General features: G+C 43.4%; 1 protein-coding gene across 1 annotated transcript in view; it reads left to right on the top strand.

Annotated features, from left to right (window-relative positions):
* Positions 1-652: 652 nt before the first annotated feature.
* MACO1 (macoilin 1) overlaps positions 653-21863 on the top strand; it is an 81495-nt gene continuing 60284 nt past the window's right edge. Inside the window, exons 1-2 of the mRNA XM_063456502.1 lie at positions 653-960; positions 20059-20200. Coding sequence (XP_063312572.1) covers positions 881-960; positions 20059-20200 — 222 coding nt within the window. The 5' untranslated portion in view covers positions 653-880. The remainder of the gene's footprint in view (positions 961-20058; positions 20201-21863) is intronic.

Genomic DNA, 21863 nt, shown 5'->3' with positions numbered 1-21863 from the left:
TTCTAATACTGTCTCCATATGACACCCAGCACTCCTCCCCCCGCCCAGCCTCACAAGTTCCAGTGTAATATATTCTGTTTATTAATAGGCTCCCATGCAATATTCCCCACATGGCGCAGTCTCCCTCCTCTCACTGGTTGAGGCCCGCCCCTAGCACATCCCCGGTCTCGCAGTGGGCGGGCTGCCCGGCCCGTCCCTTTATCCTGCGGACGTGGAACCCAAAACAAACCCGCCCAGCACTCTGCCTCGAGGGCCGGAATTAACCCCTCCCTCCCCGTTTTATCATTGGCCAGTGCGCTGTCACCCCTTCCAAGGCGAGCCCTGTGATTGGTCCGCTCTCTGACACTTCCCGCCCCTCCGCTTCCCACTACCTGGCTCCCGCGCACCGTTCTAAGCCAACTAAACGCGCCCCGCCCCTTTCGGCGTAGCCCTCTCCCCATTGGCTGACTCTGCCGCCATTCATCAACCTTTCCCCGCCCCCTATACTGCCTTGTCTTTCTAAGGCTACCGAAGCTCCAAACGAAGTCAGTGCGTCATTATTGGCAGCTTGCCCTTGAATCCCATTGGCTGCCCGGATCGTCATACACCTTTACCCGCCTCTTGATTCGCCCCCCGGACCATCAATCAGAATGTGGGCGGGGCCGCTCTCTGACCGCCCCTGCCTGCGCCGTTGCTGAGGGGAGGAGGAGGAGGGGCTTCCATCTTTATTTCTTTGTTTCAAACCCTTCAAACTCGCTATTATTTCCCTCGTTTCATGACTCTATCTCTGTCCCTCCGGGCGGGCAGCCCCAGTTGAGCTCACGGAGAGCTGTGGGAGGATCCTCGGCGGGCGGGGAAGGCCTCAGTCGGCGGGAGGAGGAGGGAGGCGGACACCGGGAGAATGAAGCGGCGGAATGCGGACTGCAGTAAACTCCGGCGGCCGTTAAAACGGAACCGAATCACGGAGGGGATCTACGGCAGGTGAGCGCCGCGGCTGGCCCCCCTATCCCGGGCTGCTGTCTGTGGGCCGGGCCGCTCCTGGATCCCCGAGCTCGCCTTATCCCGCAGCCCCGGCACAGCCTCCATGGAGCCGCTGGCCGCCCCGCCTGCCTCTCCCCGGGCTGTCAGGCCGTGCAGGGGGTGCCGGCTACTGAGAGCGGCCTGTCACTCCTCCCCGGGCTGCGGGTACTCAGGCAGTGTGCAGCCTCCGCTGGCAGAGCTGTGTGGCCGGGTTAATGCAGGCCTGGGCAACGCTGCCACATGCTCCGCTGACACCGGGCACCCTGACCGGCCCAGCCTGCCACACACCGGGCACGGGGCTGTCCATAGCATCACAGTGTCAGAACCTGCAGCCAAGGGGTTTATTTACATTCCTGCTGTCACCTCCTTCACACACACATTTCTGCTGTGGAGCTGTTTATTTAGCCCGGTTTGACAGGCCAGGTTCCCTTTAAATGCCCATGACCTCTCTATAACTGCTGAGGGCTATCTCGGTATTTTTAGGGATGCCATGTATGGTAATGGCATTGTTTTCAATGTCCACAGCTGCTGTTATCGGTTACCTCAGTATTTTGTGTGGCAGTGTATATGTGTGGTTGTTTACAACACCAATATATCTTTAAGTTTATTAGCATCCTTTTTATTCCATTTTTTTTTTTTTAAATTTCTTTTTGTTGATACCCTTGTATTTACCAGGGATGGCCAATTCCTGAAATATTCCAGTTTTGTAGACCCTGCATGTAAATATGCTCTGTTGCATTATGGGTAAGGTGGTCTAAGGTATATTTGCGTGTGTGTATATTGTTTTGGTTACAACAGGTTTTTCAAATGGGAACGATCACTTTTTTTTAATTATTGCTTTCTTCTAGATTGCATGTTTATGAACAAAATGTTTGGCCTCTTTAAATAGATTTTCAATCTTTACACATTTTGTTTTACTAGCTATAAAAATGAGTTGTGGCAGATTTCTAGACTGTTTTGTTCTTTTTTGAGGTGGGGGGGGGGGATTTATTTGTACTCTACTAATTACGAGGAACAGTCCAGCATTATAAATACTTTCTATAATGTTACAGTACATTGGAACACCATGCATGTGTGGCAATTGCAACTGCAGTGTTTTTCATATACAGACATTGAAAGTTGTGCTTCTTTGTAACTCAGACACTTAATAAAAGTACTCCTTTCTATTGCAAGTGGCACTTTTATAAACTGCGTAAGCAGGTACTTTTTGTCAGCCTGTCTGTTGTGGTTGTATCAGAACGCTGGCCTGGTTCCCTTGCAAATAAGGCAAACCGTTTAGCAATGGTTTGCCACCTTACCTAGGCCCTTCCTCACTGGCTTTGAAGCTCCATGTTAGTTTGATGTGTTTCTGCAGAAGCCAGTAGCCACTGCCATTGCCTGGTTGAGAGGATTGGCCGACTGCTTTCAGGCAATGACTGACATTCTGTGCAATTGCATTTGCACAGAATTGACATTAGCAGACTGAGTGACACCCCGATGATGCTGCTGGATGTTAGACCTCCAGCAGCAGAGTGTTTCATTGCGAAACACTGAACATTCAGACTACATTTATTTAAAGAGGTCCTGGTGGTTGAAGTAACTCCTAAGTCTCTAAACCCCTTAAGGAATCTGTTAGGGTATCCATTTTTTTTTTTTTAATTTTTTTAACCCTGCAATGATGGTGGCAATAAAGGTGTTAGAGGATTGAGGTGCCTGTTGAATGTTTATGGCAACAGATTAAGATTTGTTTGTATGTATTTCTCCCCTATGGTGGGGTGTGTAACAAAATATGTTTACACATTAAAGGGACACTCCAAACGCCAAAAAAATTAATCTAAATGAAGTTAAGCTGCCAGAAGCCACCCTACCCTCAAGGGGTTAAACTGGCCTCAAACTGTTTAATCTCAAAGTTTCAGCCAATAAGTGACTCCCCATTCACAAAACTGGCTTGGAAAAGGTGCATTTCTTTGCAATACAGAATGTGTAGTCACTTGCTTGAAAGCCTCAGCTGACTGTTCTCAGCCAATCAACAGCCTGACCGAACTCTGTGCTTCCTGAAGGTGAAATTTTAGAAGCTGGATTCGTCGGAGATAGGGGGTGGAGATTGCCACTGGAGGCAACTTTGAGATTAAACCGTCATTTAGATGAAATTGTTTTGGTGCTTGGAGTCTCCCTTTAACTCTTATTCTGTTCTGGTAAGGCAACTTTATTTGAAGAACTTTAGTTGTAGTATTGACCACAGATAAAAAGCTGTGTAGTATAACTGTATACATACTGTTTGTAATTAACTTTGTCGCATACTAAATGCTTTGTAGTGCATGCTAGTATAGCATTTTTATACTTGCAAGTCTATTACAAAATTAATTTTATTTTTAAATTAAACAATAGATTAGAGAGACTGATATTCGTTTTTCCAGAGCCCATGCCACTTATCAGTTGCCTTTACTGAGAACTGGTGCTGAAATTCTGTATATTTAAAGTTTTGAAGAAGCAAGTTTCTACACAAAACTGACATTAAAGGGACACTACAGCTTATTGTATTTGTTTTGTTGAGTATAGTCGGTCCCTGCTAGATTTTTGCAGTAAACGCTGCTCTTTCAAAGAAAAGGCAGTGTTTACATTGCAGACTAGGGACACATCCATTGGTCACTCCTCAGATGTCTGCTTGAGGTGCATCCTGCATCAGTGCTGCACATTGTGCATGGAGGCATTGAACTTTCCTCATAGAGATGCGTTGATTCAATGCATCTCTTGGGAGATACTGACTTGCCAGGGGTGTGTTTGGCTTGTGCTGACTCTACCCCTGATCTGCCTCCTTGACAGTCTCAGCCAATCCAATGCTTTTTCTATGGGAATGCATTGTCCTTGGCTGAGATCACGACTTCTGATGAGGTCAGCCAAGGAGGCAGAGCCAGCACCAGCAGACTGCAATAAAGGTAAGATATTGCTATATGGGGGATGGAGGGGGGAATCTTTTTTTTTTTTTTATAAACACTATAGGGTCAAGCATACATGTTTGTGTTCCTTTAACAGCAGTTATTCTCCCATCACTCTCAGGCAGCTAGCTAGTACATGCTGTGATTTGTGAGATAAACATGGCAGCATCGGCCTGGAAAGTAATGCAAAATGTGGAAGCACTCTGGAGATAGGGAGTTTGATCCCTTGAGGACTGCATGAGGGTCTGTGCCATTAATAGGCATCAAAGTACCTAAGGTTCCTGTCTGTCAGCTGGGTCATAGTTGGTGGCCCTAGATCGACAGATAAGCAATGTGCAGCAGCGTGAATGAATTGAAAGGGCTATGTACAGTGCTTAAATACCGATCGATTAGGTGCAGTTATGTCACGAATGTCCCCAGTACATGGGGATACCCCTAGGGTATAAAAACCCTGATCTGGTCTCCTTGCTTGCCCTCCCTGCTAATTGATAGGTGCAGGGTTCTGCCAGCTGACCACACACAGCTGCTAGAGCTGATGCATGAGAGGGAGATAGCCCTTACATGCTGCAATCACCCAGTACAGAGTACTCCCGTAGCCCTCTTTTGTGCAATCTGGGAAATCCCTCTGCTGATGGAAGTACTATATGGGTAAGATGAGCAGGTATACATGTGGGTGGTTATTGTAATAGATTAGTAGCAGAATGCAAATATTGGGTGTATAGAGTAGGACATGCGTGGTATGTGAATTTACTCTAAATAAAAAACGTGTGGGGGGGAAAAACACAAATTAAATATTTTGTCTTGGCTTTGTGATAAAATGATTTTATTGAAGTGTCAAAATGCTTGGTTACCTAGCGTATTTTCTATAAATATATACTTTTGTGTAGCGGTTTTGGATTCTTTGACCACTTTAAAAGTTGTAATCTCAGCATGCCAAAGTCTTTTTTTGCAGTATTTGCTTTACAACTTCTAAAAATATATTGGGCATTATAGCAATCAGGCCTAGTTACTTGATTCTATTTTGCGTCGGGTTTTCTTTAGTTGTACTTGGTGTGTAGAAATGTTTATTATAATTTATATTCAGATTTATAAATGCTAATGTATCCCAAGAGAGCCTTTAAAAATATATACTTTAGCATGCTCTCTCTACTGTTATTGCAGCATGAGTGGAAGATCTCCCTCTGTATTCAGTCCCTGCTGATCACTGTGATTGGTAGCACAGTCTAGCGATGATTGCTGTTGGCATGTCCCAACGTAATTAGGGATGAAATATAGGGGTACCTCCTCACATTCAATCTTGTGCGATATTTTGTATTGTATTTATTTATTACTTTTGCAGTATGCCCATCATTGTGCTTTGCACCTTTTGTTATTTGCTAGCTTTAGATTTCAAGAAATTAATAAATACTTTGAACTGTGCAAGAATTTGTATTGTAACATGTCAGAGTGCTTTGCAATCCATTGCTCGCTAAGTTGTGTTGATGTGAATATGCTGTTCATAGTGTGCATGGTGCAAATTTATTTTGAAGAATGGCTTTATATAGTAAGGCCTGTTTGGCTCATGCGTGTTCTTTATTTTTTACAATTATTTTTAAATAAAGGTGGATGGGTAGTTGATACTAATTTAATGTCATTCACTTAAAACTAGTGTTCTGAAGTATGTTGTCATCAGCTCAATTGGAAGCCTGTGAAGAAAAACTGCAGGCAGCCCTGACACTTTCATGTAAAGACACAGTTGTAGTAATGACTTGCATGATTGGCAGAGTTCAGTTAGAACTGATCTATCCTCACTTCTTGGAAGGCTCTTAATTAGGGGTTTTGCTTCTGCATGCATCAATGTGACGAGTGGCAGGTCAAGGTTTGTACAGATTCTCTCTAAAAGTGCAGAAACCAGATGTGTTTTAGAACAAAGGTACAATAATGCATTTCAATTATCCTGCTTCTTCAGCATGCTCAAAAGATGTACTAAACTTTACTTTAGCTGCCTTAATGGAATAACAAAAATTACTAATGATTTTAGTAAAAAGTAGAATATATTAATAAATAATTTTATCCCTGCCAGGAGCCTCCATGTAGCTTGCACAGAGACCTGCATAAAAAAAATGAGCAACACAATCTTCTGAATGGATGTCTTCTGCCCCATGTGTGTTCGAAAACTGGTTTCTCAATACTACTAGTTATTATGAAGGACTGTCATTCGTGAACAGACCTTGAGGTGTTGAACTCTAAATGACTTGGGTCCACACAGTGTTTTGATTTGGGCCTAGTAATTCCGTTATGTACTGCCATGGTAAGGTTGTAAACCGTATAATTTTCATTAAAGGACCACTCTAGGCACCCAGACCACTTCAGCTTAATGAGGTGGTCTGGGTGCCAGGTCCTTCTAGGGTTAACCCATTTTTTCATAAACATAGCAGTTTCAGAGAAACTGCTATGTTTGTGAATGGGTTAAGCCTTCCCCCTATGTCCTCTAGTGGCTGTCTCATTGACAGCCGCTAGAGGCGCTTGCGTGATTCTCACTGTGATTTTCACAGTGAGAGCACGCCAGCGTCCATAGGAAAGCATTGAGAATGCTTTCCTATGTGACCGGCTGAATGCGCGCGCAGCTCTTGCCGCGCGTGCGCATTCAGCCGACGGGGAGGAGAAGAGGCGGATCGGAGGAGGAGAGCAGGAGGAGATCTCTCCGCCCAGCGCTGGAAAAAGGTAAGTTTTTACCCCTTTCCCCTTTCTAGAGCCGGGCGGGAGTGGGTCCCTGAGGGTGGGGGCACCCTCAGGGCACTCTAGTGCCAGGAAAACGAGTATGCTTTCCTGGCACTAGAGTGGTCCTTTAAGTGCCACACATTTACCCAGGCATATTTTATAGCTTCCCAAAGGGATAGCTGCTGCACTCCCACTTATAAAGAACTAGTTTAATATAAAAATAAAGCTTTTGCTTTAAAGAGAATAGTGCATAGATTTAGTATTGCTACTTTTATTTGCGATTTGTTGAATAAAAGATTTGCTTGCTATTCAAAATTAAATTTGAGTATTAGCTGCTAGAAGTATATTTTGCCTATTATTCAGCCTCTGCACATTGTAGGAGTGCTCAGGAGTGCCAACTGAACACCCAAAACAAGCAGCATTTGCATCTTCTAGGTACTTTAGAATTCACTTGATTCAGATATTATTTCTGTCCTGTAAAACTTCACAAGCATCATAGAACATGTTTGCAGACGTGTATAGAAATGCAAGTTATAGAAGCGACATACAGGAAAGTCTTTGCCAGGTAAGTCTTACGGCTGAATACATTTTTTTTTTTTGTATAGAGACTGGGCTTAGGATATTTTTCTTTTGTGCTTTATTAGGGACCTTAATGTGAAGGCCCCATTCCTGACCATACGTGTATTTATTGTGGACGTACCGGGCAGGAGGTGACGCAATCTAATCCTTACAGGTTCTCTACCTGCAAGAGAGAAAGTAATCACCTCTATCGTCAGCCCTGCGTGCTAATAGATTTAGAAATGTTCAGAATTGACATTGTCACGTGTGCTGGGGATGTAACTAGCCCCTGGCACACAAGTGCAGATAACTCTATGTGCAGTGTTTCAAGCAGAAACTCTGCACATACTGACTCCTACCACCAGGACCACTTCAGATCACTGAAGTGGTCATGGTGGTTGGGGTAACACTTCACCAGATTTTCTCTTAACCAATGTGTTGTCCACCGTTGCTTGTGCTTAGGTTGAGTTAAACCATCCAGCTTATTCAGCATGAAAAGATAGGATGTACAGGGGACCAAGGTAAGTATCATACCATTCTAAAATGGCTTGGCAAATTGCATGGAGACATTGTCAGGGGGTACTGTAGTGTAGTTATATCTCAAAAGGTTTGATTTATTCTTTTTTAATGAAATTGTTTATAAACAGAGGTATGTGCAGTAAATGGTTAGTGCTTCAATGCTAGTCGCACAAATGTAAATGATTTTGATCGGTATAGGTATTGACTGATACCGATATTGCTGAAAATACAGAAAATCGGTCGATCCCTAGTGCAGATGGGACCGTGGTCTCTGCATGCCAAGCAGGAAAGCTGGGTGGCTGACCCACACCTGCTACACTCCAGGTGTGGAGACTTTGCTGCTGTAACCCCTGTTTTAATACCAGTTCCAGAAACGGGGCCTCATAGACTGACCTGGGAAGACCCCCAGTTGGCAGGTGGAAATGGGACTGAGGTCTCTCCACTGGCCCAACAGGGATGCTGGGCAGCCTGCCCAGCTCTCCAACCACAGATGGAGATGTCAGAAATGAGGACAGTCTCTCTCCCTCCCCAGCAGCCGAGCGAGTTACAGGGAGAAAAGTGTCGTCCTTCCTCCCCAGCGGCAGAGTGTCATTGGGAGAAAACGGTCTGCCTCTCTCCCCAGCGGCAGTGTATTATGCAAGGAGAGGAGACAAATGGTCTTTCTCCCCAGCGACAGACAGAGTTACAGGGAGAGAAGTGCGTTCTCAATTATCTCTTGGGCACAGGTTAGGGATTATCATATTTTTTTTGTATGGGTGTGTCCTGAACCTGAGAGCCAATGTAATGTGTGTATTTTTACTGTAGTCTACTCTCAGGTACTGGAGGGAGTGCCCCTTACATGGGGACCTGCATATAAGGCCAGTTGTGGCTGCAAATAAAATTATTCCAGCTTGTACTCTCCAAACTGTGTTGTCTGGTTACAGGAAAGGGAAAGGGCTATTCTTTAATCACTGTTCCAGTGTGGAGGATTCAGCGGAGAAAGTCCTTGTAAGGACTAGAACTCCCAGGACTGAGTGTCATCCAGTGCCTTGGGGTACAGGGAGCTCTGTTACGGTTATTGCTATCATGCCATATCTGGGCGATTGGCTTCTAAAGGCAAAGTCAAAAGAGCTCCTGAAGCTTCACGTCCAGACTACTATAGATGTTTTAGAACATCACGTGTAGGTGATAAATTGAAAAGAAGTCTCCTTCATCCCGCTACAGAAATTCAATTTCTGGGATTCATCACAAACTCAAGGACTCTTTCATTACACTTTTCTACAGAAAGAAAAAGGAAATTAACAAGAATCTTTTTTTTACCAAAAAAAACAAGCTGTTCAATTCGAAGGGCCATGAGTGTCCTGGGTACATTAACATCATCCATTCTGGCAGTAACTGGTCAAGCGCAGCCATGAGACTCCTTCAATGGGAAATTCTACAGAAGTGGTCAAAAAGGGAAATTGGAAATTGTGCTTGTTTGGTGGAAAAGAGCAGCGTCCTTTCAAAGGGTCTATCTTTCAAACAAAAATAATGGCTTATCGTTGCTACAGACGCCTCCCGACATGGTTGGGGTGCTCCTTTCCAATCCCATATGTGTCAAGGGATCTGGTCCACAAGACGCTCGCCTGTCTTCAAACTTGAGGGAACTAAAAGCAGTCTTCAATGCTCTTCTCCATTTCAAAACTTGGATATCATGCAAAGCTGTCAGAATTTAATCAGACAACAGCACAGTTGCTTATTTGAACAGACCAGGTGGAACAAGAATAAAAAGCCTTAATCTTCTTTGTTCAGAAATATTTATTTGGGCACAAAAGGAGCTGGAAGATTTGGCTGCTACACACATAAAGGGGAAAGACAACTTAGTAGCAGACTAGTTCAGCAGGTCAATATGGTCACAAGCAGACTGGTCCCTTCATCTAGACTTAATCTCAGATCTCACCAGTGGATTCTGAACTCCAGACATAGATCTGAGGCCAGGAGGATAAATCGCAAGATCAGGATGTTTGCCTCGCTTCAAGGTCATCCCCTATTTTCCAGACTGGATTACGATCAACTAGAATTTCAATCTGGCATATGTTTTTCCTCCAGTAGCCTTGATTCAGAAAATCCGATCAGAAGAGGCTCGAGTGCTGGCAATTACCTTACTGGCCCTACAGAAGTTGGTTCTCTGAGTTGCGAATGATGGCGGTAGGTTTGTGCAAACTACCAATCGACCTTCCCTTGTTAGAAAACTGGCAACTGCTCCTCGACACCTTGAGCATGTTCAGGTTGACAGCATGGCTGCTGCTAGACTAATACTTCAGAGTCATGGCTTTCAAGATGGCAGATTTGATCTTTTGATGAGCTCTACTAGGAAATCAACTTTAAGAATTTGGGAAAGGTTCCTTCTTTGGTGTCATGACCACAACTGCCTTCAAAGTTCCCCTTCAGTGGACACTGTTATCCATTTTCTTCAAAATGGAATCTTATCTGGTCTCAGTCTCTACTCTAAAGGTGCATTTATCTGCCTTGAGAGTCTTCCTCGTTAAAGAATTTGCTTTGGAGTTATTCGTTAGACCCGGGATAGGCAACCTTCGGCACTCCAGATGTTGTGGACTACATCCCCCATAATGCTCTTACACCCATAATGCTGGCAAAGCATCATGGGAGGTGTAGTCCAAAACATCTGCAGTGCCGAACGTTGCCTATGCCTGCGTTAGACGCTTCTTCAAAGCAATCTCACTGCTCAGACCTCCTCGCAAGTCTTTTGTCCCTTCTTGGGATTTGTCGCTAGTGCTTCAGGCTCTGTGTACCTCCATTTGAGTATCTGGGAGATGTTTCTTTTTCTCAAGACCGTTTTTCTTGTGACGATCACTTCTGCTAAAACAATTGGAGAAATTCAAGCCCTCTCTTCCTCTGAAGATTTTACAATTTTTTCATCAGGATAAAGTAGTGTTATATCCCAAACCTTAATCTCTTTGAAGGACATTAACAAGCCCCATTATTCTTCAATCATTCTGTGGCTCAATCATCCTCTGGAACTCAAGCTGCACACATTGGCTGTTAAACGGTCCTTACAAATGTATCTTCACAGGTCTGCTCCTTTCATGATTTCGGATAACCTATTCATTGGATTCCAATGAAACTCTAAGGGCAAGGTGGTCTCTAGAACCACCATCGCTATGTGGCTTACGGAAACCATCAGGTTTTAACATATTCATAGTGGTCTTCAATCTCCTATTTCTGTTAAAGCTCACTCTACTAGAGTGGACTGAACATGCCAACGCATCTCCATATGACATTTGCAGAGCTGCCACCTGGTCTTCTTTTCACACCTTTATAAAGCACTACAGGATACACCTCTTCTCATCCTCAGAAGCTGCTTTTGGGCGTTAGGTGTTCCAAGCTGTTGTATCCTAATTTCCCGCCCATTTTTGTTAATTTGTCATTTGGGATCTTGCTATATCCCATCTGTGTACTGCCACCATATGCTAGAAAAACACATTTTTTTTTTTTATTCACCGTGAATTCCTTTTTCCTTAAAGGACCACTATATAGTCACCCAGACGACTTCAGGTCAATGAAGTGGTTTGGGTGCCAGGTCCCCCAGGTTTTAACCCTTCAGATATAAACCTAGCATTTTCAGAGAAACTGCTAGGTTTACATTGCAGGGTTAATCCAACCTCTAGTGGTGCTTCCCCGATGCTCAATGCAAAAATCTCATTGAGCACGCACAACATCCATAGGAAAGCATTGAGAAATGCTTTCCTATGGGCGTTTTTAATGCGTGTGCGGCTCTGGCCGTGCATGCGCATTTGGCTTCACTCGGGAGCTGACGTCACCAACGCCGAGGGAGCCCGGTGCTAGATAAAGGGAAGTAGCTGAAGGGGTTTTAACTTCTTCAGCTCTGCAGGAGGTGGGGACCTAACAATTATAGTGTGCCAGGAAAACAAGTATATTGTAAAAAAGCCATAAACAAGTATATTGTAAAAAAGAGGTTCAGTATGGAATCAATAAAATCTGCTTCTCTTCCGGTTCAGCCAAGAAATTGGTTTGCGTCCCTGGATTTAAAGGACGCTTATCTTCATGTGCCCATGGCAGAATCCAGCAAAAGGCTACTAAGATTTGCGATCTGCATCCAATCGGTGACCGAGCATTACCAATTCAAAGCCCTACCATTCAGCCTTTCATCTGCGCCCAGGGTGGTCATCTCAGTGTATCTAAGAAGTTTGGGGATTTATGTCATGCCTTATTTGGACGACTGGCTTTTGATTGCGGAGTCAAAGGAGCAACTAAAACTAGACCTTCTTACAGCTTTACAAGCTCATGGTTGGCTAATAAATTTCAGCAAGTCGGAATTGGTTCCGGTTCAAAGGATTCAGTTCTTGGGTCTAATCTTAGACTCAATCTCTATGAAGATTTTCCTGCCAGAGGAGAAGAAGCTAAAGAGAGAACATTCAATTCAGAGACTCAGAGAAAAAAGGTGTTTTTTTTCAGTCAGAGAAGCAATGAGTTTACTGGGTCTTTTTACGGCTTCTATCCCTGCCGTCGGTTGGGCAAAAGCCAGAATGAGGCCTCTTCAGAAAAACATTCTACAAGTATGGAATCGACGGACAGACAGCCTGGACGGGCTGATGAAATTCAACAATCAAACTTTGAGGAGTCTTCATTGGTGGACCTCGTCTCGGTTCCTGCAAGCAGGGCTTTCATTCCAAATGAAATCCTTCAGAATTTTAACAGACGCCTCGGCACTGGGCTGGGGTGTGCCCATTTGGGGGACCTGAAGAAGCAGGGGCTTTGGCAAGAAAAAGATGTGAGAACTTCCTCAAATTTCAAAGAATTTAAGGCAGTGTGGATGGCTCTCCTTGCGTTTCAGTTCCAGATAAAAGGTCAGCATATTCAGATACGTTCGGACAATCGAACAACAGTGGCGTTTTTAAACAAACCAGGAGGTACAAGGTCGACAAGACTGGAAACTCTTTGTTGAAAGATCATGCTGTGGTCGGAAGTGCACCTCCTATCGATCTCGGCGATTCACATACTGGGAAAATTCAACGTATTAGCAGACGCCCTGAGTCGTCATCACTTCCTGGGATTTAGTAGAGGGTGGGGACTTGGTTTTTATTATTTTTATTTTTTTGGCATGTGCTAGCCTTTGAGTTTGAAATGCTTGTTTTAGGGGTTAGTAATGGTTATTGTGCTTGGAGTCAGCGGTGTATTTGATTTGGGCGGCACTTTCAAGGGGTGGCAAAAAAAGCCACACCCACTCCCTCCCCCCACCCCCAAAACGCCCTGGCAAATGCCTTGCTGGCCACCTGAGACTAGAATCTACATTATGTGGGAGGCGGGTAGAGAGTGAGCAATCTCCACTGCTCGGCTCCCTCGCGCACACTGCACAGTGATGCCGTAGCCGGAATATGACCCCTTTAAGTCTATAATTTTTATGGAACACTTGCCAAGAAAAACAAAATTGGATTGGTTAAGAGTGGACAAAAGCCAACTGTTTACGCTGTTTTTGCTATGCTTATTTTCTAACCAGCCCATGCTATGTCTCTAATGAAGCTAGTGTGTCTGTGTCATGGAGAAAGTTTGCCTTCAATATATCCCCACGCAACTCAAACAAGAGTACCTGTATTAAGACTGGAGGTGGGTTTGTTTTCAAATCCACGAAAAAGACATGGCAGTTCAGAACTGGTGTTGATGATCAGGTTATATTTATATATTGAATACATGACATCTCTGTAAAATGGGGTGTTCATCATTTAAGGGAGGATTTAGGTTAAAGTTAACCTGTTATGACTGGTTCAATTTTAAGATTGGCGGGGTTTGATAGTAAGTTTGTGTTCTAAATTATTCACGTAGAATTTTTTTTATTTTTTTTACAAATGCAATGTTGTATCTATTGCATAAATTGAGAAATCTAAACTTTGCAAGTGTCAAGTGACAAATTGATGACCGTGGGGTCGATCTTTCTTCCAACGGTTCTACTTTAGCATAATGGTGTAATTGTAGTCTATGAAATGGAAGATTTCCATTTGGAACCATTTAAATGGCACCTGTCACACATAACAGAACTTGGGCCATGTGGTAGGAGTTATGGCAGCCATTATTTAAATTTTTTCTAAATTTGGACGTAGATACTTGAACTTAAAGGGACATGCATCACTTTGAGACAACTGTCTCATTCAAAGGCTTTAAATAAGACTGTTTCTTCACTCTGCATGATGAAAATAGCAGGAACATTACTTTTTATTCTCCGTTTTTAGTTGCTTTTTCTTTATGCTTTCAAGACCCATGCCAAGGGGGAGGAACACTGATCTAACCAGTGTTCTATCTCTAGGAATGCTGGAAAAGTGCATTGGCAATGACTTAAACATGTGCAGTTGTAAGATCTCTTCATCTTGCATAATGAGAAGAGGGAGTCTAAAAACCCCACTTAGACAGAGAAGTGGGGTATTTCCCTCCTACTTTTTCACATGTGTCATCAGTGGACTAAGGTGAGTGTGTAAGAGTAAGGGGAGGAAGAAGCTAAAGAAACTCCCCTAGCTGAGAGGTGTGCCCAGTAACGCAATCTGACCAAGTTTTATCGTAGGTTCATAAGCAATTATAAGCTTTCCATACTTCTGATAGTTTTTCTTGCTTTATTTGAGTTTATATGCTTGTTTAACACTTTAACGACGTTCGGATGTGTCATGTAATGGGCAGTGGCGTACACACAATCCATGGGGCCCCGGTGCGCAACTGCTCCGTGGGCCCCCTTCTCCTCTTCCTCTGCCCCACCACCGATAGATGCAGACAGGCAGATACACATACACGCAACACATACATACAAAGACACATACAAAATATTTTAGTCACCCTCCTGTTTCCTACCTTTTAGGTGCAGGAGGGTGACATTCCCTGGGGTCCAGTAGTGGCTCAGGTTGATGGGAGTCAGAGTTCCCACTCTGACTCCCTCTGCTTCCTCCCGCGCGGTCTGTGTGTGATAGCTGTGAGGAGTGACGTGCAGTCACTTCCTCCCAGCTTGTGATGTCATCACAGGGTGCCCGGTCGCGCTGTTAAAGCACCCAGCACTGACCGGGCCCCCTGACAATCCATATCCATCGGCCCTAACAGCATGGGCCACCCGTTGGACCCCTTGGACAGCGGGCCGGGGCTGCAAATGGTGATGGCGGGTATGCGGTCGCATGGGGTCCGCAGGGCGGCCGGCCCCCCTGGAGTGACTGGCCCGGTCGCAGCTGCGACCACAGTATGTACGCCACTGGTAATGGGCTTTAATGCGATTAGGGCATACGGACATGTCCTGCCGGGAGTCCCAGTTATCAATTGATACCTTGGTCCATTTTTAGTGGCCCCAGACTTCTTCATGAACTGACCTGAAATTCCTCTGAGTCCTTAAAATTCATTCTCAGCTAAGTGTTTTGTTTTTTTTCTTCTAGGCTGCAGGCTTGTTAAGGGAAACCCTGTTTAGTCTACCATGTAGGAGTTGCTCAAGAAAAAGGATTTCTTCCACTTTGGTGGGGGCGAGTTACCAACAACTGAAATGAACCCTAGCACACAATATAGTATCCAAAAGGCAGCGTTTATTTCAGGAAGTGGCATAGTAACATTTCGGCTCACATCCTAAGCCTTGATAAAGATTGTGCCAAATTGTTGCTGTACCACTTTCTGAAATAAACGCTGCCTTTTGGATACTATTTTGTTTGCCAGGGTTTAATTTATGGGATAACTTGTCAGGGTCTCCCTGCCTGTCCTCAAACAGATTGTGATCAATGCTAGTAATGTCCCTCCGTTTTTTAATCGGCCATCAAAAATGTCAACACGTGCCAATCCTTGTAAAGCCCTAAAGGGACACTGCAGGCACCATTTCATTGAATTTGTTATAGTGCCTGGAGTCTCCTGGCACAGTTCCTCCATTAAAGGGACAATGTAGACACCCAGACCACTTCAGCTCATTGAAGTGGTCTGAGTGCAAACTCCCATCACCCTTAACACTGCAGTGGTAATTATTGCAGTTTTTTTTTTTTTTTTTTATAAACTGCAATAATTACATCCTAGGGTTAACTCCTCCTCTAGTGGCTGTCTATCAGACAGCCGCTAGAGGGACGTCCGGAATTGAAACAGACTTTTGGTCAGTTATCGGACGCGGGACGTCCTCACGCTCTCCAGCGTCCTATTTTCCCCATAGGAAAGCATTGAGTAATGCTTTCCTATGGGGAGATCCTAATGTAAAGCGCGGCCATTGCCGCACATGCTCATTAGGTCTTCCCTGCTGGTGAATGGGGAGGAGCATGGGCGTAGCTGAGTCAGTCCCTCGATGCGGGACCCAGGTAAGTGACAGAAGGGGTTATTAACCCCCTTCAACGCTGTGGCAGGGGGCCTTGATAGAGGGGGAAGCTATAGTGCCAGGAAAACGAGTTTGTGTTGAATCTTGAATAATTGTTGAACTAGATTCGAGCACTTTAACACTTAACTTCGGGTATGTAGAGAGGAGACTCTTATTGTAGCCATATTGATTTATACCTGATTAGCATTAAAACAATAAAAACAAAAGGTTTAATGTTGAATGGAAGGACAGCGCCTAGAGGTCTGAGACACTATAACCACTGCAACAAGATAAAATGGTTATGGTGCCTACTGTGTCCCTTTAACATTTTGAGCGTTATATCAACAATATAAAGGCAAATTCAATCTTGTGGTATGTTGGTAAACAATGGCATTATCTTGTGACTAATCCATAGTTAGACCAGGGCTTTTACACATTTGCTTGGAATCTAGGAGCCAGTTTTATTTATTTATTTTTAAACGAAACTTCTATAAAAAAAAAAAAAAATTCTTAAAGGGAAACTATAGTTATTAGAACCACTATGGCTTAATGTAGTGCAAGCATATGAAACTCAAAGGCTAAGACGGGCAAAATAAACCAGGTTTGTCTTTGTGGGCCGCAAAAAGAGTTGAACCTACTAGAGCAATTACTTGTATCATTCTCATGCAAACCATATGTAATCCTGGGTACATATATACAATTTACTCAAAAGTTTCACTTTAAGTTACTTACTATGCCCCCCCAATCTAATACACAGCCTCCCACTGCCCCCGTTCCCCACCACTAAGTTAATACTACCCTCCTTCCTCCAATTTAATAAACTGCCCCCCCTCACTGTAATATACCGGTCCACCTCCCTCCCTCCTAATTTAATACACTGCCTTCCCCCAAATTTAACTACAGGAAAGTTCCCACAAGTCCCTTTTCCCCCTACCTTAAGCGGTCTTCCAGTCCAGCCTTGCATGGTCTTCTCTGCTCACGCAGTACATGCGCTCCTCTGGAACTGCGAGCAGCAGGGAAGGGGGAGTGGCTGACTGCTCTGCACACAGCCAGCAACTCTGTGCAATGCAGCTTGGACGCATAGCCGCCGGATATGACTCCATCTGATCTGCTGTGGGAGGACTACAGCACAAAGCAGCCCCTAGTTCGCAAAAATACCCATGGTGGGCGGCATGTGGGCTGCATGTTTGACATGCTTGATGTAGTAGTTCTGGGGTCTATAGCCTGTCTCTGCAGGCTTTTCAGAGAAAAGGAGATAGTGTTTAGGTTGCTGCTTAGTAACACCCCTAGTAAAAGACACTCGGACGTTGGAGGTGCTTCTTAGTCCATTGTGTAGCACCTATGTTCAGTAACTCCACTCACTACTTGTAGGCGCTGAATATTCCCCATAGAGATACATTGATTCAGTGCTTTTCTATGAGGAGATTCTGATTGAAACGGCACAGCATTTTGCCAATGCATTCCTATGAGAGGGCATTTATCATTGATAAAGGGACAGGTTCCTGAAACTTCTGTACTTTGAATGCCTTTTGAATACATTTGGGCTGCACTAGTGGCCCCTTTAACTAAGCTGTGCTTTGGATAAATACTTTGGATTGCTATATTTTGCTTGCTGTTGGGGCTACAGCAGTTTATACACAAAAGCTGCACTAGGTTAAACTATTTTGCCTTTTTGTATTTTGCTATATCACACTACTAGATCATATTTTTGCATTCCTATGTGAAAGGATTGGTTTGGCTTAGATCATAAAGATTGATCCTCAGCTGTGGATGAGGGGTCAGCCATGGTGAGACCAGCATAGCGTGCGGAAAAGGGGGTGGAGTAAAAGCACCTTTCCCACGCATTCTGGCAGACTTGCGCTATTATTTTATAATCAAACAAGCCTATAATAAAGCAGCAATTTTACTCTCATACAGCAAGTGTGACAAACCTAGATAAGTTAAGTTTGGTCAAATAGTCTGCTTATAAGTTTTTGTAAGGATCCTAGCTTTAGCATTACTAGCTTGCTGAAAATAGCAACATAATGATACGTCTGCACTTGTGCTTATAGGGAACCTGTCATGCCCAACAGTAAGTTTACTTTTGTTAAAGCGCATCAAATTCCATATATACAATGTGGTAGCAGTTTTACTAGCAAATGTATGAGATATAGATATAGAACTTTTAAATTAGGTTTCATCTCCCATCTGAATCTCAACTACTTGTCTGACACTCTGTGCCGAAGAATTGAGAGCCAGGGAGACCAGGATGTTCCTCTGCTCTCCACCCATAGCATCCACAGCGCATGTGCTATGGTAACTCTAGCCAGTGCTGATAGTGCTGGCTAGTGAATATAGGAATGGAGTGATGTGACATCATTACAAGTGTGTCAGCATCATTTAGGGGAAGTGTCCTCAAGCAGGGCAATTAAGCAAAAAGCACAGGAGGAGTGTGGGTGTTACAGAAGTGTTAACACCCACTACTTGAATGAAAATGCGGGAGAGTGGAGATTCAAGGAGTTTCCCTTTAATGTCCAGATACGGTAAACCCAGTTCAATCCTATATTTATAAAAGTGATTTAACCAGAAAACTATAGAAATCTTTATCAATCTCTGGAATGATAATGTAATGCTAACACTCAAGTTGAGTCCATTCAACTACTCATACACACTGTAGGAATATTACCCAGTGAAACTTTCATATAATTTTTTAATTTTTTTCAAGGGTGTGTGTAGTAGACCTTTTCATTGCACTTGTAGACCTTTGAGTGGCCAGTTTCTGCTAGCAGAGAAATGTTACTCGACAGCAAGCATGTCAAACTCAGTCTAGCATGGGCCACATAAACAAGGTTTAAGTTTATGTGGGCCGCGCCAAAACCCACACACATACTGTTTAAAAAACAAAAAAAAACCATACACATTTTTGCACTCACATCAACTTATTTATTGTTCCCTACATTTGGGGAGCTGGTGTGGGCTCTCTTCTATCTGGAGATCTCCTTCCTGCTCTTCACTGCTCCCTTGCACGTAGTTTAGTGGTGCCGGAATATGACGTCTTTTTCCATCGCCCGGCATCACTACAGACGGCATGCGAGGGAGCAATGAGGAGCAGGAAGGCTGAGCTTCCTCACTACATCCACCGGCCTGGAAACGTTTAGCAGAGTAGGCACCTGCAATGTGGAGAAAGCAGGTGACTACTCTGCTTTAACCCCTTAAGGACACATGACGTGTCATGATTCCCTTTTATTCCAGAAGTTTGGTCCTTAAGGGGTTAACACCAAGCATGCACTCGCGGCTCGCCGGGCCGCAAAGATGTCCATTGTGGGCCTCATGCGGCCCGCGAGTTTGACATGCTTGCTCTACAGGCTGTTCAAGAGTGTCCCTCCAGTCTTAGTTTAGACACTACATTTTTCTGCCTACCTCTGGTTGACACTCTGACTCCCTGGTTAAGTTGCTGCAAAGATTGCAACATATTCAGTGTCTCTATACTTTGCATGGAGATGATGAATTGCTATGCATGTGCACTAGCTCTTCTCTGCTGGATTGGCAAAGATAATCTGTATTGAGACAAGCGACTGAGGAGAGACTAGTGCGCTGATCCATATATGATGAGTAAATCTTCTCCCCTCAATTTGTGGATCTGTGCTCACTGTGTATAGAGGGGTATCTGCTTTATGGGGATGCTCTATTAAGGCCAGGATGATTGTTTAGGATTTCCCTTTTGTTTTTTGCATGATCTGTCTGATGTGTGGGTTCTCTCTGTAGAGGCACTGACAAGCAAACTTTAAAAAAAAAAAAAAAAAAAAAAAAAATTCTAAATGTCTTGTGTTGCCAAAATGTTGCACTAAATTTTAACTCATTTTTTTTTCTCTCAGACACTTGCTAAACCTCTTCATTACTTTAAATGTTAAATTGACAATTTTATGTGATTTATTTACTCGTATGCAGCCTAGAACATGAGAATCTATCACCTCCAACCTTGCTTCTCTAGATATACTGCAAATGAGTATCTACTGACTATGCAAAGCATACTTTACTGAGGAAATTGCCAACATGCAAGAGTTGTATGTAAAATAAATGTCCCACTTTTTTCTTCTTTCTTAGCACTTTCCTGTATCTGAAGTTCCTGGTTGTCTGGGCATTAGTATTATTGGCCGACTTCGTCCTGGAGTTCAGATTCGAATACCTGTGGCCATTCTGGCTGTTCATCAGGAGTGTTTATGATTCCTTCAGATACCAAGGCTTGGTATGTAAATTTTGGGACTTGTAAGATGTTACTTTCTAAACAGAGAAAACACTTATCTTTGTTGTACAATAAATTTATAAAGGATTGTGGGTTTACCATAGCCATAAGAAATGTAAGGGTAATGTACAGTATTTATTTTCTCTACTGCTGTGTAGGTAGGTATTTTTTTTTTTCAAAACCTTTAAATAAAATGTTTATTTTAACATTAAAGAATATGACTTTCCGTTTCTCCAGTTTGATGAAACAATTGGTGTCAATTTATCTCTTGACCGAGATATTCTTGTGTATACCATTTTGGTCAAATTATTGTAGAATAAAAAATATTAAAGCCCAGAAAAAGAAACCAGAATGACTTAGGAGTGTTAGGTTTGTTTCATGCAAAAAGGTAAAATTTGCAATTCGGCATATGACAGAAGCAGTCAAGTTTTTTTTTTTTTTTTTTTTTTTTTTTTTTTTTTTTTTTACATTATTGCATAAGGAAAGATGGGAACTATTTTTCCTTGTGTATTGCCTACAGGATGACAAAGGGTGGACCTTTAGCTAAGCTCCACATCCTTTGCATACTTTGTCATTTGCTGTTTCATACGCCCTTCCTCCCAACTATGTGACATCAGTCCCTACCTTTACTTATGCATTTATTTAAAAAAAAAGACTCAAATTAAATGTACCAGTAATGCCAGTGTATAAGTTGACCCCCAAAAATTATTGGTGTTGTATAGGTTCAGGCCTATATTTGCCAGATAAGTCGACCCCCAAAATAATGTGTAACTTTTGAGTTTAGACTTGGCCTGCGTACTTGTAGACTTATGGTATGGGTGTAGGCTAGACAGCAGCAGTCAACAAATGACCCCATTTCACATAAGATTCTAAATCACTTGTTTACTGCAGTGCTCGACTTAAACACCAGTTGACTGCATTGACCGTCCTATATTAAAAATACCAGCAGGGTTAAGTCTCTGCTGGTATCAAGGAGCCCCAGACCTCCATACTTACGTTTCCTGTCAGCTGGACCCTCAATTAGTGGAACAGATTGACAGAGCTTTGTGCAGGGTTTAAAGTAAGAGCTGCACGTAGCCCTTTAAATCCTTTTATATACAATCACTCAAACGACGAGTGAGACATCTAGGGTCTAAAAAGACGCTGGTCAGGTCACTGTATGACTCTTTGTGCAGTGATTCGTGCAGTGTTTAGCCAACTGTTCAGCACGGAGTATGTAGGAGCTGCAGCATGAGAGATATCAATCTCTTGCTTTAATCATACAGTGCATAGCTCACACAGTGCTCTGAGTGGGAAATCCCTCTAGGGTGGGGTTATAGGTAGGAGTAGAGGCAGAGTTTTATAAATGTTGGGGTATCATTGTACTAGAGAACCATAGCTGAATACAAATGTGTGGTTTGTGAATATTCCCAAAATATACATATTGTGAAATACACAAAACCTTTAAAATATTTTTTACAGAGGCTTTTACTAAAATGGTAAATGAGTGTCAACTTGCTCTTGTAGTTAAAGGAACACCTCTTGGATCAGGAACACAAACATGTATTCCTGACCTATTGTATTAAAAACACCATATGGCTCCCCCTTGCCCTCTCTAAATATAGTATAATCTTACCCTTACTCCAGCCTGCTGCAGTTGGCACTGCCCCTGGTCTGCCTGATTGGC

This window comes from Pelobates fuscus, chromosome 1 (genome assembly GCF_036172605.1).
Source record: "Pelobates fuscus isolate aPelFus1 chromosome 1, aPelFus1.pri, whole genome shotgun sequence".
NCBI classification, from domain to species: domain Eukaryota; kingdom Metazoa; phylum Chordata; class Amphibia; order Anura; family Pelobatidae; genus Pelobates; species Pelobates fuscus.
This window is presented reverse-complemented; position numbering and strand designations above follow the sequence as displayed.